Source organism: Crassostrea angulata, chromosome 5 (assembly GCF_025612915.1).
Source record: "Crassostrea angulata isolate pt1a10 chromosome 5, ASM2561291v2, whole genome shotgun sequence".
NCBI classification, from domain to species: Eukaryota; Metazoa; Mollusca; class Bivalvia; order Ostreida; family Ostreidae; genus Magallana; species Magallana angulata.
This window is the reverse complement of record NC_069115.1, coordinates 58462261-58481804: the sequence shown is the minus strand read 5'-3', so window position 1 is coordinate 58481804 and position 19544 is coordinate 58462261. Positions and strand designations below refer to the sequence as shown.

The 19544-nt window shown below is 37.3% G+C and overlaps 2 protein-coding genes across 2 annotated transcripts; both read right to left on the bottom strand.

Annotated features, from left to right (window-relative positions):
- Positions 1-1238: 1238 nt before the first annotated feature.
- On the bottom strand, positions 1239-11725 carry LOC128182777 (sialate O-acetylesterase-like). Its single transcript, XM_052851525.1, has 9 exons — positions 11541-11725; positions 9337-9668; positions 6412-6550; positions 6021-6204; positions 5548-5639; positions 5298-5422; positions 4728-4885; positions 2109-2304; positions 1239-1580 (listed from the first exon to the last, which is right to left on the bottom strand). Exons 1-9 carry the CDS (start codon positions 11611-11613, stop codon positions 1296-1298), a joined length of 1584 nt encoding a protein of 527 aa, XP_052707485.1. The 5' UTR covers positions 11614-11725; the 3' UTR covers positions 1239-1295.
- Positions 11726-13522: 1797 nt separating this feature from the next.
- LOC128182776 (temptin-like) lies at positions 13523-19095 on the bottom strand. The gene is made up of 3 exons (XM_052851524.1): positions 18848-19095; positions 13933-14080; positions 13523-13747 (listed from the first exon to the last, which is right to left on the bottom strand). The coding sequence occupies exons 1-3, from the start codon at positions 19064-19066 to the stop codon at positions 13674-13676; spliced, it is 441 nt and encodes a 146-aa protein (XP_052707484.1). The 5' UTR covers positions 19067-19095; the 3' UTR covers positions 13523-13673.
- Between the last annotated feature and the right edge of the window lie 449 nt (positions 19096-19544).

Here is a 19544-nt window from a genome sequence, read left to right as displayed (position 1 = left end):
TTATTATAAAATTGTCACGTTTTGAGTTCTGGATGAGTCAGACCCATTTCATGTGACGATTTAGCGGAGAGTCATATTTCAGAAGAAACTGATTCAGAATTTTCTCGGTTTGTTGCATGTAGTCTAATTCTTATCATCGACATGCTTCGTGCAGGTTTTACATATTTTCATAAATTAATTTTCATTTGCTGATAAGTAATTAATTAAGAACATTTATACATCTTAAACAATTCTTCAAGGTAAGGCATTATTAAGTTAATCGAAAAATTATTTTACTAATTCTGACCATCTGATCTTAAGTTAGTACTTATATCACGTGATATAAAAATTCTCCGCTCTTTTTTTCATTCAACTAATGTGCGCAATAATTGAAATAAAGATGTTTTTCAATTAATAATTTTAAAGCATATGCCAAACTAGAGATTTCTGTCCCACATAAGAATTCACTTAACGATGCTATTACATGTAGATGTACACGTAGACTTATAGTTAAATATAGTCCCCGCCCTTAAAACACCACAAGAACCCAACCCCCCTTACATTTGGTTAAAGCGAGACTTAATCAGAAAATTGTGCTCGCCAACACCTTAGCTTTCCACAGTCAGACCTAAATCTAAAGACGACACAGAACAGTCAAATTTAATTTCATTAATAGAAAGGACTATATATACGGTTTCAGCCTGAAACGCCCCCCCTAAAATGAATATCAACATTATACTGTAATTCTCTGTTCTCGTTGTACAAATATACATTTTAAGTGTATTCATAATTTTCATTTTGAATTAAGTGCCCACAATTTAAAAAGTTCACCTTTTCCCGCCATTTTCGCATTTTTATGGTAAAAAGGCTAGTTTTCAAGCAGTTTTTCTTTAAGAAAACATTGAGCGATTGCTTGAACAAACAAAATATTTTCACCAAAGATGTATCTATTCAGTACTTATAAGGGACAAAAATTTTGTTCTTGTTCAAAGCTTCGCTCTATATTTCCCATTCAAAAAAAGATAAGAAAAATGTCAAATAATGACTGATTTTGATTGAATTATAAAAATAGCGTCACTTCTGACGTCATATACTGCCAACGAGTGCAAATAAAGCAAATATATATATATGAAAATATAGTTTGTATCAACTCTTTAAAAAAAAATAACACAATAATTTAATGTACCGTAACACTGTAATAAATGGAGAATTATGGGGGCCAAATTTGATTAATATCATATATATAGTTCTTTCACAAATATCATTTGTTCCAGTTCTCAACCTGTACATGTCAAGTTTATCTTAAATTTCAGTAATTATACAATTTTATTTTCTTTGGGCGTCACGTGTTTGTCATTTATTAGTCCCAATCCAAACATTGGTCCGAAAGGAATGTCTGTACCCTTGACGTATAGAGCGCATTCCTTGAAGGGGCAGGGGGATTCCCTCCAAGCGTAGCGGTACCCCATGATGTACTTGTTGGAGCAGGTTCCCTTGTAGGAGACTGTGATCTTGTGGGGTTCCTCCTTAATGATGGGGGTCTCCATCCAGACCGAGTCCGTGCCGTCACAACGAGACTGGTTGTTGGTCGAGCAGCAAAGCTAGAAAAAGTACAATTATGGGTGAAGGAACATCACTCTGTACCAAGTAATAACCGAAAGCAACTTGACGCATGCTCCATACTAGTACATGCTCGGTCACCGCTTTTCTTGCGTCATAAAATTTACATTAAACGCCTCTAGTATTACACAAACCGTTCATGGGTTACAGAAAGCACTAGTCCTTTTTAACAAGAAATGTAAAAGATTTTTAATTTTTATCCCAAGAATCTCTAAATTGATAAGGATTTACGCGATTTTCAGAGCATATTTGCACAAAACGTTGAAATGGCCATTGTTAGTAAACCGCTTAGCACGTATATTTGAAAGAATTGATATACAGAATGAAAGAATGAAAACAAATAAAACAAAACAATTACTGTAACCGCGTTTTAGGCGTAAAATTTGCTGCACAGATGACAAAATGAAAAACTAAAATAAATTAGCATTTATGGTAAACAATAGCGGTGACAATTTTTACTTATAAGCAATATATGAAATAAAAGCTAATCATTCTCTGAATGGGATTACCTCAAAGCCAGATTTCGACCGGACTTCTATGTCCACTGCGTCATCAAACTCGAACCCCACGGTGAAGAAGCCGATGTCTGCGTAGAAGGCGGTTATCTGGGGGCCTTGGAAGGGCCCCAGGGACATGTTATAGGCCACGGAGAGGCCGGCCAGGGCCAGGCGACGACTCACATCCTCCTTGTCCCGGGGGTGGATGCTGAAAGCGGACAAGAGAGGTAGAACGAAAAGAATCACAGAAGCAAACATCGGGTGTTTGTTTTACTTAATGCCACTACCTAGGTTGGTTGAGGGCATCAAAGAAAAAGAAAAAAACCCAACATGCGTAGGAAAATTAAAAACTATAGCATTGTATTATCGACCAATATGATATACAGGTTGGAGAGTCGCGGTATCCATATCATCTCTGACAGTTCATATCATCGAGTTGTTTCATATCTTTAACCAAATTTATGCAAGAGGCTAGCCAATTGTTACGTTATGGTTGTATGAAGACAATACATCTTACGTATGAGTAATGTGTAATTATAATGTGTTACATGTTTAATACGCAGTTATCTCTCCTACGCTTGAAGAATGTTGTAACTTACTTTGTCCGTTATACACTATCAACGGTTATTTGTCAGGTTGCTGAAAGTCTATAACAAACGTAGTGAGTATTTTAAGTTGGTGACGGCGAAAATAATCTTTTTCCACATGAAAATTTATAGTTAAGGTACTTAACTACACACTTTTTAAGACACTACGTCACAAGATTGCGATTTAAATGTTTTGTTAAACTGTTTGTATCAACCGTTTTAGGAGTATATCGTCATAGCTCAGTGGTTAAAGTATCAGGCTTGTTAACCGCAGATCATGAGTTCGAATCCGCCTCGGCTTTTGTTTATGTTTACTGAATGAAATTTTTGAAAATATCATTTTTTTATCCAAAATTGCACATTTTTTCGCCTATGTGACATATATCCTTCTTATTCATCATGCTTTCTATCATAATCAAGTAATTTTCTGCTAATTTGAGAAAATATTTCAAGGTGTAGTGAGCCACCTTAAGAAAAACAGCGAAAAAGTTGCTCGAATTCTGTGTTGTTGTCTAGTTTGCTACTTATCGTCTGCAGAAATATGGAAAACAATTATGTTATGTGTTTTACCCAGTGACAGATCGTAATTCCGGTAAGTCAATGTCCACACACATAAACATGATACGTTACCTGCCGTACGGTGATGTGAAGTCCGGTAAGTCCATGGCCACAGACATTATACATATATTACATGGCTTCGAGGGCGACATACCAGAATATTTGACCCGAGGTGACAGGAAAGCCCTGGAGTGTTATGTCGCCCGATGCCGAAGGCAGAGGGCGACGTAACACTCCAGGGCTTTCCTGTCACCGAGGGACAAATATTCTGGTATTGTCGCCCGAGAAGACATGTAATATATGTTATATAACATTTTTAAACAAATCAAACTCGGGTTATCAACAAATTTATTTACATGTAATTCACAAGGCAGAGGTAAATGTTTTTAAAACACCTACGCTTGAGTTTATCACTTTTGTCGTATTTGCCGAATTTTTTTCATCAATAAAACTATCGAGTTCATCTGAATTTAGATGAACAAACCGCAGACGTTGGCCTGACATGTTTAAAATTCACGGATCTGTTTACGTTTGCTTAGCAACTGGCTCGTTGAATTTTGAACCCGACGTAATTAATATGCAGAATTCTTGCACGCGATGGTGATATTACAGTTTCGGGAGGGCAATATAACTATTTCCTGTGAAATATAACTGTTTCCGGGAGGGCAATATAACTGTTTCCGGTGTGATTCAGCAATTTTCAGGGCATAGTAATAAAATTATCTCATTTGTGACATAACGAGAAAACTTATTCAAAAATGGTATATTATACATATATTACATGGCATCGAGGGCGACATACCAGAATATTTGCCCCGAGGTGGCAGGAAAGCCCTGGAGTGTTATGTCGCCCGATGCCGAAGGCAGAGGGCGACATAACACTCCAGGGCTTTCCTGTCACCGAGGGACAAATATTCTGGTATTGTCGCCCGAGAAGACATGTAATATATGTTATATAACATTTTTAAACAAATCAAAGTCGGGTTATGAACATATTTATTTAATTCACAAGGGAGAGGCAAATATTTTTAAAACACTAACGCTTGAGTTTATCACTTTTGTCGTATTTGCCGAATGTTTTCATCAATAAAACTATCGAGTTCATCTGAATTTAGATGAACAAACCGCAGACGTTGGCCTGACATATTTAAAATTCGCGGATCTGTTTACGTTTGCTTAGCAACTGGCTCGTTGAATTTCGAACCCGACGTAATTAATATGCAGAATTCTTGCACGCGATGGTGATATTACAGTTTCGGGAGGGCAATATAACTATTTCCTGTGAAATATAACTGTTTCCGGGAGGGCAATATAACTGTTTCCGGTGTGATTCAGCAATTTTCGGTGCATAGTAATAAAATTATCTCATTTGTGACATAACGAGAAAACTTATTCAAAAATGGTATATAACATGATACGCTTCCTTCAGTATGGTGACATAAAGTCCGGTAAGTCCATGGCTACAGACATAAACAAAATACGTTACCTGCCGTACGGTGATGTGAAGTCAGGTAAGTCCATGGCCACAGACATGAACACGTTCTGCTGGCGGTGGTTAGGTACGTATCCAGTGTCCGCCGTCTGATGCCACCGGATGTCGGGGAAACCGGAAGTGACGGAAGAGTCGTTACGGTTCGGAGCCAGCTAAAACGAATATGTCCACATGTAAAGATAAGCATGTACATAATATCATATTATACTAAAATATTCTTTTCAAAACCGTCACGCATTCCTAGGTAGAAAAATAGATAACACAAATTAAGATGGAATCAAATTTTATTTTTTAATAAAGTGAATGGTCACACATACAAATAGGTCAGATGATCTAGGTTTGAAATCAATGGACGATTTTTTTTATTTCTTCTATAAATAAAATTTTGAAACAGGGAACCATTGCCAAAAATATTTAAAGGAATATTTATAATGAAAAACACATTCACAGATAATTTAAGTTGGTAAGACACCGAAACAAAGGTTAGTTTAGCATCAGACAGGTGCTTCAGTTATTGTGCATTATCTGGGAATTATGTTGGTTTTAGAAATAAAAATATAGCACCTGAACAAAACCAAACGGGAAGTTGGGCGTTGTACCGGAAGCTGCGCTGAATTTTTTTCTCCAGTCATCAATCATGGTGGGAAACGTACATTTGTAGGTGTCCGGTTTATGAGCATTTGCCTCCCCTGAAGTACGGAGGGAAATGAAAAAAAAACCTCAAAATTTAAACCTTCAAAAGTCTGAATTCCAAAACGAAACAGCGTACACATTTCCTCTTATACTAGTATATATCAACATGAATGATACAGACCTTGGTACCATATCGCGCCTTTTACTGTCATTTTTGTGAATGGATGCATCATGGCGTTCCATAATTGGGAATTAGAAATGGCACTCTTTTTTCTGGAATATCGAAAGTTTGTTCGTATAGATATCATAACTCATTAAAAAGTTTTCAACTGTGAAGAACATTAGATGGTATATTGACGTACGTCCTCTGATATGTGTGGTATATTACAATTTATACCCAGTTAAGAATGGATGATGATTTTTTATTCCCAAGGAGAGAACAATAGTTTGTTCAAGGACTTCAGCGCGATGACCAACAATTATATACTGAAATGATGGAGAAATGCGCTTACACAAAACCGTTCTTAAATATGCCGAACGGCTTTTGAAAGGACCTTGTTCAAGACAAGCACTAAGCGTAAAATTAATACAGGCTAGCTGAAGTTAGATTGGAAATGGTATAATATGTAAGACTGAAGTCCAGCAAGGACCAACCTGTTTGAGTCGTTCGGGATGTTGCAGAGTTTGAGGGCGTCAGGGGACGACCAGAGCTCGATAGCCGTCCCTCCCCAGGAAGAGGCCACCAGTCCGATAGGGTAGTTCAGCTTCTGGTAGATGTATTTCCCGTACAGCCAGCACACGGCCGAAAAGTAGGTCCACGGCTTGTGTCCCAGCGTGTCTGGAAATCAGCGGGAGGTTAGTAGTGTATTAAGTTGAGGGACAGACAAACGGACAGACAGATAGAGAAACAGAGAGACACGCCAAAAAGAAGGTCCTGGGTTTGTGTCCCAGTATGTCTGGAAGTTGATGGGATGGGAGAGAGAGAGAGAGAGAGAGATAGAGAGAGAGAGAGAGAGAGAGAGAGAGAGAGAGAGAGTGAGTTTACCTTTACTGGGTTTTGACCACGGCTCATCAATCTGTAGTAGATCTAGTTCTGCTTTTGACGATGTTCTCTTGGTGGCGGTAAAGACCCGGATGTTCTGGTAGTGCACGGCGTCTGCCAACTCAGCGGTAGCGTTCAGTGCCTAGAAATAGAAGTCTTTGTAGAACAGTACAGTCTCAGTCTATGTCTGTAGAACAGTGCATTGTCCGTCTATGTCTGTAGAACAGTACAGTGTCCGTCTATGTCTGTAGAACAGTGCAGTGTCCGTCTATGTCCGTAGAACAGTGCAGTGTCAGTCCATGTCTGTAGAACAATACAGTGTCAGTCTGTGTCTGTAGAACAGCACAGTGTCAGTCTATGTCTGTAAAACAGTACAGTGTCAGTCTATGTCTGTAGAACAATGCACTGTCAGTCTATGTCTGTGGAACAATACAGTGTCAGTCTATGTCTGTAGAACAGTACAGTGTCAGTCAATGTCTGTAAAACAGTGCAGTGTCAGTCTATGTCTGTAGAACAGAACAGAACAGTCTCAGTCTATGTCTGTAGAACAGTACAGTGTCCGTCTATGTCTGTAGAACAGTACAGTGTCAGTCAATGTCTGTAGAACAGTACAGTGTCCGTCGATGTCTATAGAACAGTACAGCGTCCGTCTATGTCTGTAGAACAGTACAGTGTCCGTTTATGTCTGTAGAACAGTACAGTGTCCGTCTATGTCTGTAGAACAGTACAGTCTCAGTCTATGTCTTTAGAACAGTACAGTCTCAGTCTATGTCTTTAGAACAGTACAGTCTCAGTCTATGGCTGTAGAACAGTACAGTGTCCGTCAATGTCTTTAAAACAGTACAGTCTCAGTCTATGTCTGTAGAACAGTACAGTCTCAGTCAATGTTTGAGAACATTACAATGTTCGTCTATGTCTGTAGAACAGTACAATGTCCGTCTATGTCTGTAGAACAGGACAGTCTCCGTCTATGTCTGTAGAACAATGCAGTCTCAGTCTATGTATGTGGAACAATGCAGTCTCACTCTATGTCTTTAGAGCAACACAGTCTCAGTCTATGTCTGTAGAACAGTACAGTGTCAGTCAATGTCTGTAGAACAGTGCAGTGTCAGTCTATGTCTGTATAACAGTACAGTTTCAGTCTATGTCTGTAGAACATTGAAATGTCCGTCTATGTCTGTAGAACAGTACAGTGTCCGTCTATGTCTGTAGAACAGTGCAGTCTCACTCTATGTCTGTAGAACAGTCCAGTGTCGGTCTATGTCTGTAGAACAATGCAGTGTCAGTCTATGTCTGTAGAACAGTGCAGTCTCAGTCTATGACTGTAGAACAGTACAGTGTCCGTCTATGTCTGTAGAACAGTACAGTGTCAGTCAATGTTTGTAGAACAGTACAGTCTCAGTCTATGTCTTTAGAACAGTACAGTCTCAGTCTATGTCTGTAGAACAGTGCAGTCTCACTCTATGTCTTTAGAGCAGTCCAGTGTCAGTCTATGTCTGTAGAACAGTCCAGTGTCAGTCTATGTCTGTAGAACAGTGCAGTGTCAGTCTATGTCTGTAGAACAGTGCAGTCTCAGTCTATGACTGTAGAACAGTACAGTGTCCGTCTATGTCTGTAGAACAGTACAGTGTCAGTCAATGTCTGTAGAACAGTACAGCGTCCGTCTATGTCTGTAGAACAGTACAGTGTCCGTTTATGTCTGTAGAACAGTACAGTGTCCGTCTATGTCTGTAGAACAGTACAGTCTCAGTCTATGTCTTTAGAACAGTACAGTCTCAGTCTATGTCTTTAGAACAGTACAGTCTCAGTCTATGGCTGTAGAACAGTACAGTGTCCGTCAATGTCTTTAAAACAGTACAGTCTCAGTCTATGTCTGTAGAACAGTACAGTCTCAGACTATGTCGGTAGAACAGTACAATGTCAGTCTATGTCTGTAGAACAGTACAGTGTCCGTCAATGTCTTTAGAACAGTGCAGTGTCCGTCTATGTCTGTAGAACAGTACAGTGTCCGTCTATGTCTGTAGAACAGTACAGTCTCAGTCTATGTCTGTAGAACAGTACAGTGTCCGTTTATGTCTGTAGAACAGTACAGTGTCAGTCAATGTCTGTAGAACAGTACAGTGTCCGTTTATGTCTGTAGAACAGTACAGTGTCCGTCAATGTCTGTAGAACAGTCCAGTGTCAGTCTATGTCTGTAGAACAGTGCAGTCTCAGTCTATGTCTGTAGAACAGTACAGTCTCAGTCTATGTCTGTAGAACAGTGCAGTCTCAGTCTATGTCTGTAGAACAGTACAGTCTCAGTCTATGTCTGTAGAACAGTCCAGTGTCAGTCTATGTCTGTAGAACAGTACAGTGTCCGTCAATGTCTGTAGAACAGTACAGTCTCAGTCTATGTCTGTAGAACAGTACAGTGTCAGTCAATGTCTGTAGAACAGTGCAGTGTCAGTCTATGTCTGTAGAACAATGCATTGTCAGTCTAGGTCCTATATCTGTGCGGCCTAAGAAGAGGAATAAAGGTCTCTTTTATGTTTAAAACTTATATGTATAAGTAGTATAGGAAATATTTAAGAAAATCAGTTTTTGAAAGAACTACAACAGATCAGGGATCGTATTTAGAGAAGGTCTGCACTGTTCACAAAATATAGTCATTCTAGAACAGCAATATCCCAGAAGAAGATTATCGTTGAATGTTCAACACAGACTTTATAAGAGGAACCTCGATATGGCGAGCAATACATCAAAGAAGAAGAAGAAGAGGAAGAGAATTTTCCTAAATGTAACTCAACAGAACCTCGAAACGACAAAAAGTTTTCAAAACATCATTGATTTTATTTAAGAGCAAAAAGAACAATTTCCTAACTGTAACTAACAACACAGAAAACTATTAAAATGAACCAAAACTAAGGACCTAGTCACGTGATCGCCTACCATATCCAGCGTGAACTCCATGTTACTTTGTCCGGAACAGATCCAGACATCTCCAAACAGGACACCGGAGAGGCGGACCGAGTCATGTCCATCAGTGGCCTCAATGGTCACGGGCCCCGGGCCGTCCTCGGGAGATAGAGACACGGACCACACCCCTCCCTGTACATCCGGGTAGTCCACAGAGAACGCCCCCACGGGCTGTCTCCCGGAAACCGTCACCGTGATGTTCTGACCTGGTTTCGTGCAGTACCCCCAAACAATGGCCGCTTGCGGGGAACGCTGTAACACCATGTCATCGCTGAAGTAGGAAGCGAAAGAAAGTTTTCCGGGAACTGCAAGAAAAAACCACTTCAGATACATGACGTACCTAAGAATATACAGCGGATGCCGTAGACAGCATAACGTAAGTTGCCTGTTGGAACAGTCTACACGACAACGTAGACGAGATAGCCTATTACAACTGTATACACGATAGAATAGGCAATAATTTGCATGTTAGAACTGTATACACGATGGTGTAGAAAGCATGTCTATTAGAGCTACACAACAGCCTAAACAACAAACTGTAGTCTATTAGAATTCCCTACATCACAGCCCAAACAACATACTGTAGTCTATTAGAATTCCCTACATCACAGCCCAAACAACATACTGTAGTCTATTAGAATTCCCTACATCACAGCCCAAACAACATACTGTAGTTTATTAGAATTCCCTACATCACAGCCCAAACAACATACTGTAGTCCGAAATTTCTTCACCACAGCCCAAACAACATACTGTTGTCTATTAGAACTCTCTACACCACAGCCCAAACAACATATACTGTAGTCTATTAGAATTCTCTACACCACAGCCCAAACAACACACTGTAGTCTTTTAAATTTCTCTACACCACAGCGTAGACAACATACTCTATTAGAGCCGTTTTAACAAGAGCTTGGACTTTGTGAAATACGTGACAGCTTAAGACTGTCCAGTCAATGACTTATAGGTATGAATGCATTGAACGCAAAGACACTCGCCCGACTTCATCCAGGGATATACATTTAATTACAGTTGAACTTCGGTATCTCGAACGCTGATATCTCAAATACAATCATGGATATGTCGAAGTGATTTACAAGGTCCAATCATTTATATTTTTAGTTTTTTTTTACCCCTGATATTTCGAACACTTGGATATCTCGAGGTTTTTAACCAATCCCATCTAGTTGGAGATAACTAGGTACTAGTAACTGAATTAGCCTTAATTTCACGTAACAGGGTAGATCTTGGCAAATCACTTTCTGTTTTTGACATTCAAAGAATATTAATGAGCTTCTCGTAGCGAATTAGATGAAAGGAGGTCAATATTTGAAAGATTTTTTTTATGAGCAAGCTAAATAGTAACATCCCACCGAAAGTCCAACATCTCCATATAACGGTTCTATAATTCTCTACACGACAGTGCAGACAACATGTCTGTACAACAAAATTATACCACAGCGTATACCACATTACTTGAGAGAAATAAGAACTATACACGATAATATAGACAACATTGCCTTTTATAACTGTGCTAATATATACGAAAGCGATGACAATAAAACTTGCATGTTAGAACTGTCTATACGGTATAAAACATTATTGCCCAGTACTAGTATATAACTTTCTACAATACAGGATAGACAACGTTTCTTCCTTATTAGAGCCGTCTTTAAGACATCATTGATCAAATTATTAGCCTATTAGCTTCTTGACACCATAGACAACACATACTTATAGAGCTGTCTTTACGAAACCTTAAATGTCATTATACTGAGTACTTGCTTAAATATATCCACGTTGTTAATATAGCACTCTCTTTCGTTCAACTGACAACCATCCTTACATCGTGTCTACACTATACAGTAGATTACATTTATGTAAAGCTGTCTTTATGGTCCCATAGACATTACTTCCTTGTTAAAACCTTCTGTCAATAAAAAGTAGACACATCGTAAACAACCTTATTTGCAAATGGGAACTGTCTAGTACACCTTAGCAATAGATACTAGACACTTTATACGCACCATTGCTTATCATTTATAAATATTGGGACAACTACATACATATACAATATACCGTCAACATTGTTTGCCTTAGATAAAGTTTCACACAGGTAAAAGAAAACACACTTAATGTCTGCTGAGTTAAATGCAGTCACAGGTAAACACACTTACCTGACAATGCAGTACCCACTGAAAACAGATGGACCAACACAGACAACATTCTGCGCCTGATTTTAGTTGACATTACTCTCTGTTAGGTAGACCCAGTTTAGGGACTTCGGATTATACCAGGCAAGATCTTACACTGATATTATAACTATGGAAATCCAAAGGGTTCACTATTCTATCTACGTAGATATGTATTAGTGTTTTCTAAATGCGTGATTCGTTAACTTTAAATAGAGAAATGTTAATTATTAACTCTGTCATTGAGTATTCGAACATTGTATAAAACCATTTGTAAATCGTCATTTGTAAGATTTTTGGGGTTTCGGTAAATTGTTGATTCATAATCCGTTCGATGCAAGTTTGACATTTGTCATGGCGTCATTTGTATTTCCAGATGTGTAAGGTAATGTCCCATTATGACGACAGGGGCGCGCTCGTCGAATATTCTGGGAAACGGACTATAGAAACTGCAGGTATCATATCAGCATCAGTACTGAGACAGAATACACTGTGGATATTTTATAAGGTTACGGGACATAACTCAAGCCGAGACTTGCCACCAAAACACTGTCCTATACCATCATCATCATCATCATCATCATCATCATCATTGTTTTGCCATGTTTATACATGTTCACACAATTACCTGATTACATTTTCCACAGTTGTACACTGAAAGCTGTCTTGGGTAATCCCCAATAATATACTGATATCTTTCAATATTTCATAATACTACACTCTGATATATATCCTCCATAATTCTCAGCAGTGCTCTCTGATATCTGTCTTTTAAGAAATCTCCAGTAATAAGATACTTTTATTCTTGTAGGAATTTTCAGATATCCTATTGCTTTAGGATACTAGTATGGCCTTTCCTAAAGGAGCAATTATTTTCCTCTAGGAATAATTATTTAAGGTAAATATCTTACATGACAGGTGAGATACTTTTAAAACGAAGGTGGTTAGAAACTCCTTAAGCAATGGTCTATCATATGGCATATTTGAATTTTTCGATACCTGCAGCTTAAATGGGTGAAAAAAAAGCCATTTTGGCACTGGCATAATTATCAGGCACAGTGTCTATAATAATAATAATTCTACTACAGGTCGACAAATTATTATAACACGTGATCGACGTCATCCAATCAAAATTGATAATTTCGAATTTTGAAAAATTCTTGTCAGAGGCAGTGTTAATCCTTATATATCCGCTTTGGTATTCTCTGATGTGTTCTTTATCCTCCCTCGCCTATCATATTATGTGATAGGCGAGGGAGTTCTATGATATTCTATCGATTATGCTGTACTACCCTCTGTATCACAGCACTGTTGAAATGCAGCACACTGTTTATGTTTCAGTAACCTTAATGATACTCCCTTGCATATGCGGAATTGTTTATCCTCAGCATACCATGATGTCTGTTCTATTAGCTAAATAAATTATAATACCTTAAACTCCTATCACAATTGGCGCATGAGCAGAAGCGACAAAATATTCATGCGACCGAATCAATTAGAATATGGTTCGTAAACTGTTGCCAAAATAATCGCAAAAGTACTCGTACGAAACTCGCACAATTCAGAGCGACCCTTGTGCGATGTTAACGCGTTTAATCTTGCTTTATATATTGCATCTATATGCAGCTGTTGTACAATGAAAGTGAGTGTTGTAAGATAATGCGAACGTTGCAAGATACGTATGCGAGAGCTCGTGCGAAGCTAAAAAATTTCGATCGCAAGTGGTGTAAAATGGTCGTGCGCCAATTGTGAAAGGGGCTTAAAGTTTTCGGTCGCAGGAATATTTTGTCGCTTCTGCTCGTGCGCCAATTGTGAAAGGGTCTTAAGGTGGTCGTGTGCCAAATGTGCACGGGGCTTCAGAAGTGTTAATATTTTGGTTCAGTTGTTTATTTGGACTTTAAAACACACATCATGCAAAAAACGACAACTTTTTAATTAAAAGAGTGTAATGGTAAAAATAACGACTGTTATAGATTTACATGTAATACTTTTATTATAATATATAACAATTATTATCACTGTATAAGCAACATTATTTGTCATTACGAATGTTATGAGCCAGACAACATATTGATGTGTCTTATGGTAATGTAGAAAGCTGTGTTTGCTGGAAATTGATCACGGGGTCGTAGTGGTTGGGCAGATATCGGACGCCTTGGACAGGCACTCTTGTGTTTCGATTTCACAGATTCCTGTAGATATAAAAATAAACATGACTGATTTTAAATAACAGAGAAATCGCACATCCCATACATGTACCACGTGATTGTATCAGACTGAGAGGCAGACTGAAAGACAAACAGAAAGACGGACAGACAGACAGACGGACAGACAGACAGAAAGACGGACAGACAGACAGACAGACAGACAGACAGACCTGGGTGTCCGGTCGCGGGTCCGGCGGGTATTGTTCCTCTCTCCCACACACATTCAGGGTCTCCTAATTCAACTCCGTTTGTCTTTCCATCATTGTCAGCATCAAGGTCACAAATAGCCGTCCAGTTCTGACCATTACTGAAGAACATCTGAAAAGAATCAAACACATTGTATGAGTCAGTCGTAAAGGAGTCCTTCCCTAAACATTTAGATAAAATGATTGTTAGTCGGCATGTGCCGTACAATTCATTTCACTACATGACGTTCATATGCCAATTTTTTCACTATGCTCTTGTTAATAAAGCCTTTTTTTCATTTTGCAATGTTTGGAATGAATAATATGGGTACATATTAAATGCTTTTGTAAATTTTATTTGTGAAATAAAGAGCCACAAGCGAGAATTCTTTGATATTGTTTACAACTGAATGCTTATTTTTGGATACCTTCGGTTCTACACATACCAGGCCGTGCAATTGAATACCGCGCGTTACTCAAATTGCATGTACACACTGTTGCAGTTACAAGACCAGTACTCATTTAAAAAAAATATCAGTGCTTAATTATTTGTAATAAACAAAAACAAGACTGGAGCTTTATTAAGCTATCTATTGCTTGTGTTAACTCTAACATTCAAATTTGGGCCAATCGTTCAAAATATCGAAGTCAACTTATAACTTATACATTAAAAATGAAAGAAAAAAAATAAAATTAAAAAATGTGTCTAGGTCCCAAACTAGAACGGATGAAAATGCTATAATATTACTTTTGGGGAAATTTAAACATATAAAATGCCAGTATGCAAATCTTCGATTAATTTTTGACATAAAAATATGTAATTGAAACTGATATTCCTGAGATTTTGAGATGCCCTGTACTGAACTTTGTTTTTCTAGCACATAATGTACAAACGAATTTGACCGACCAATTATAATTTGAGCAAACCGTCTATTGTAGCATATTTTTTAATTTGCTTTCCACAAACTATAGCTGCAGGACTGTAGCTCCCGGTCTGAAAAAATTCGGATGGACGACCTGGGAGCTATGTCTGGGAGCTACAGTGCCTCCCATAGTAAAAAACTGCAATTTACGGCGCACAAAAAATTGCGCTAGTTTTGGACTTATTAACCTTATTTTCACACAAATTCTGTAAAAATAATTAGTACCATTAAATTCTTCAGCAAATTTACTACTGATAACGTCACTTCACTTTCCTCAGAATCTCTCTTAAACATGATAACCGACCTCGGAAAAAGAAGGATGTTAATTTACGTCGAGATCGAGAGTCGCCATTTTTAAATGTAAACAAACTTGCACCTCTTTAAATTACAGGGCTGGTGATGGTGTTTAAAAGACTATCAGAAGTAAGTGAAGTGACGATATCTGTAGTAAAATGTCCGAGGAATTTTTTGGGATCAAAGATTTGTACAGAATGTGTTCGTAAATGAGTCCCAGGTCGTCCATCCGAATTTTTTCAGACCGGGAGCTACAGTCCTGCAGCTACACAAACTACTGAAGTCATTGTGTGTTACACATGTTAAAAAAAAAAGAGGATTTTTTCTGAATTGCAGTTTTTTATACTTACACACACACAAACTTAAAACTCGATTCTTAAAACAAAATGCCAGTAGATTTGATATACATGTATATCTTTGTCAGTTCTTGGTCTTTTCAAAATCAGTCGCAAAGTCAAAGTTCACACCAACCCATGCACTATTTTGTTTGTAGCCTGGTATCAGAGGGCGATCAATGTATATATATATGAAACTTTTTGAATGTACGTGTTTACATGTATATGTATGTGAAACTATTTGAATGTACGTGTATACATGTATATATATGTGACACTGTTTGAATGTACGTGTATACATGTATATATATGTGAAACTGTTTGAATGTACGTGTATACATGTATATATATGTGAAACTGTTTGAATGTACGTGTATACATGTGTGTATATATATATAGATAAAAATTAAATAAGAAAACACGAAAAACGTTCAATATATATATATATATATATGTGTGTGTGTGTGTGTGTGTGTGTGTGTGTGTGTGTGTGTGAAACTGTTTGAATGTACGTGTATACATGTATATATCTGTGAGACTGCTTGAATGTACGTGTATACATCTATATATCTTTGAGACTGCTCAAATGTATGTGTATACACATACGTGTATATTCATCAATTGTTCAACCTCTTTCACCTAAAACCTATCTAAAAATGATGTTTTAAAATTGGTTATAAAATTATCTGACTTTAGTTACCAACTTAACACCTATATGAATTAATTTCAAAATTATGTTATTTCAATTATTGACATCTTGTTGACAAACAAAATGATAATTTTTTATAAAAAAAAAATAATAGAATGGGGCCTTATTCTTTAATATCGAAGAGTCAACGAACCTATGACATAAATAACCGTTACATGACGTCACATATTAAGCACCGTAATTAAATGCAATGTGTAAGAGAAAGAATTTTGTGGTTTTAATATTTGTCAAATGCACAATCAGACATGAAACTATATAAAAAGTAAAAAGTAAATCTGAACTGTGTGAAATAAGCTATGAATAAAAAAAAATTAATACATGTATTAATTTTGGTTGTATAGGAATTGACCAGTAATAAAGGAACAAGTTGCTGTCCTTTAATCAAAGTACTGAAGAACTGACGGAAGTTGATTTTATCGATTATAATTTATTCAAAATCAACGATAAGTGATTTTGCATGGCAAGTAGTATCAGTAATCGAAATATTTCTGAGAATTTGTATGGATCCAGGCAAGATTGAACTCTTGTCTTGTTCAACCAAACGCTCGGCTGTCTCCGTTTATCTCCGACAAGCAAGAGAGACTCTGTTTTGTCGGATATTAACGGAGACAGCCAAGCGTCTGGTTGAACGAGACTATCTTGAACTCTAGCGTAGGAATACATACGACTTTAAAAAATATCTAAACTGTTTGTACAATTTAAAATCTTATTATTTTCGTGGTATTAATAAATAAGTTTTCTTGAAAAACAATGCTTCAGAATACATATCATCGAATTTATCGATTATTTTCAAAAACTAAGTGTTGTCAGCGGTATTGATTTGTGCTTAGGTCCAAACACTGTTTCACTTTCGCTTTGCCCGAGTAAGTGCATAGGAGAGTTGATTAAAATCAACTCACAAAAAAGGACTGCAATACGTGGACCATTTGCATGTGTTTCCAACGAAAACGTGAAAGCCTTAAAATTATCACAGATTCCACCGACTCTAGCCCCCTGCTTTTAACCACTAAATTTGTACGTTGTATTGCGTATATGTACAGTTGACTTTTAATCTCAGAATTTAAAGGGTTCATACTTCTAAAATAATTATGATCTATATTAATGAAGTTTGCATGTATAGTATCAGGCATTCGGCGATATCTACTATTTACTCAGACATTACGCTTCGCACGACTTTGTTAACTAATGTTATGCAGTGACAGCTTTGTGTAAATCAATTTCATATTTTTATGCATTTTTATTTTTTATGCATCTATTATTTAAACTACATGTGTATTCGGAAAACAATTAAACATTGCAAATTATGCTATTTGATGCATGTTGTAGTTTCGGCATAACATTACCTTATTCCATAATATTGACATATACTAGTATATATCACATGCCGAAAATTTCTTTAAAAGGAAAACTTTGTTTCTGTAATGTTTACCGATTACAGCGCCTTTGAACTTAGTGTGCATATGGCATGGAATCCCGATCCCGATCAGATAAACCTGTGCTAGCATGGTTCCCTGAGCTACCCATTACGCACAGGAACCAGGCTAGCTCATGCGCAGACTGAATTTTCCCAATAGTATCTGGTTTAACCTCGCTTATATATTTTTTTGCGTGGATCTCAGGGTCCACGCAAAAATCACGTACTTCGTGGAGTGTATTCATACACAGACTAATAGGACTTGTTTAATACCTCCAACTTTCTTAAAAGAGAAAACAGCAAGAAGATATTCAGTGTAGTGTTACTTGTAGTTAACCCTCTTACGTTTACCTTCTCTGAAAAATACCGATGGCTAATTGTCAAAGTAACGAAGTAGATTGACTTTGATAAATGACTATTGTTATCTGATGTAAAAGCGGGCTCAATCTTCATGATTTATCCGGTGGAAAGGAAATTGGTACATTTTCATCCCAATCTTAATTTGGGGAAGGGTTTACACAGATCGATGTGCCTGTTCCCCATCCATTTCAGTATCCATAAAAATGGCTTAAAATGAAATTAATTTCCAATCATAACTTTGATTTCTGTTACACCAAAAAAGTTAGAGCACCGTAACAAAGAGATGTTTACCTCTTCTATCTACAGAGTATATGCATGATCAAGTGTTTATGACGTAAATTGTACCGTTCCTCTACCGACTGATTAATCGACGAAAATCTGCCATTTTAAACTCCAAGATGTCAATTGTGCCACTCCCAAAAAGTATAATTAATCAATGAAAAAATACATACAATTTAAGAATTATTTTTGGACATGATTTGAATAATGAATATTAATGAAATCACCTGTTATGCATTTGTTATGAACACGTATAGTCGATAATATACTAGTATAGAGATTCTATCCTGAAATTTTTTTTACTAGCTTCATCGAATCACAATACCAGTCAATAGTCCTCTCATTGGACTTTGGCTATTTAAACCAGTCCTCAATGAGCCGCTATCTATTTGTTCTCAAAATTTCCATAATTGTGAATTTTCAAATTAAAGTTTCACATACAATAAAGAACAAGTGGTAGTAGTATATACACGGTGTAATATCTAAATATGATAATAAAGTTTAATTTAATTTCAAAAAGAATATTTGTTACCTCGTAATTTTGAAATTTAATTAAGAAGAGAGTACAAAAGATAAAATGCCTAACCTCTCCGAACACGTTCACGTATTTATCGGAAAGCTGTCTCCTTGCCATCATGAACTCGGTACGAGAGGCAAACTTGTGTCCAACCAAGTTCCACTTGTCTTCTGGATCCTCTGTACACGGGTTGGGTACAGCTTCGCCATTGGGAATCTCTTTCAGGAATCCCGGATAACCGTGCATTAATCCCACACATACACACACAAGCACTGCTATCTTCAACATGGTCTATTCTGAAATGAGTGGTTGACAGGTCGCGCTGACTTATCAACTAGATTTTCAGTCTTACGTGTTTGTAATTGATGAGTGGTGAAAATTATGCAGAATTGCAAATGACGTAACCTTTCTGGCGGAGAACAAGTAATATATTTAGTCTACGATGCGCCTTCATCTAGACAGTGGGATGTGGATGGAACAAGTAATAGATTTAGTCTACGATAAGCTTTCATCTGGACTGTGGGATGTGGGTATATACTTGCTTGTGGAATATATAGAAAACTGGTGAATATGAAATATGAGGGTTTATACAATTTAAAAATTTTAAATGAGAATATAGAAGATATTATTATTATATCAATAAAAAACATACACACTCTATAAATATTATTCAACGTAAATTCTTTATGCTCCTCTTTTAAGTTTGCTTTTCCTGACTTACCCCCCCCCCCCCCCCCCCCACACACACACACACAAAACAGACAAG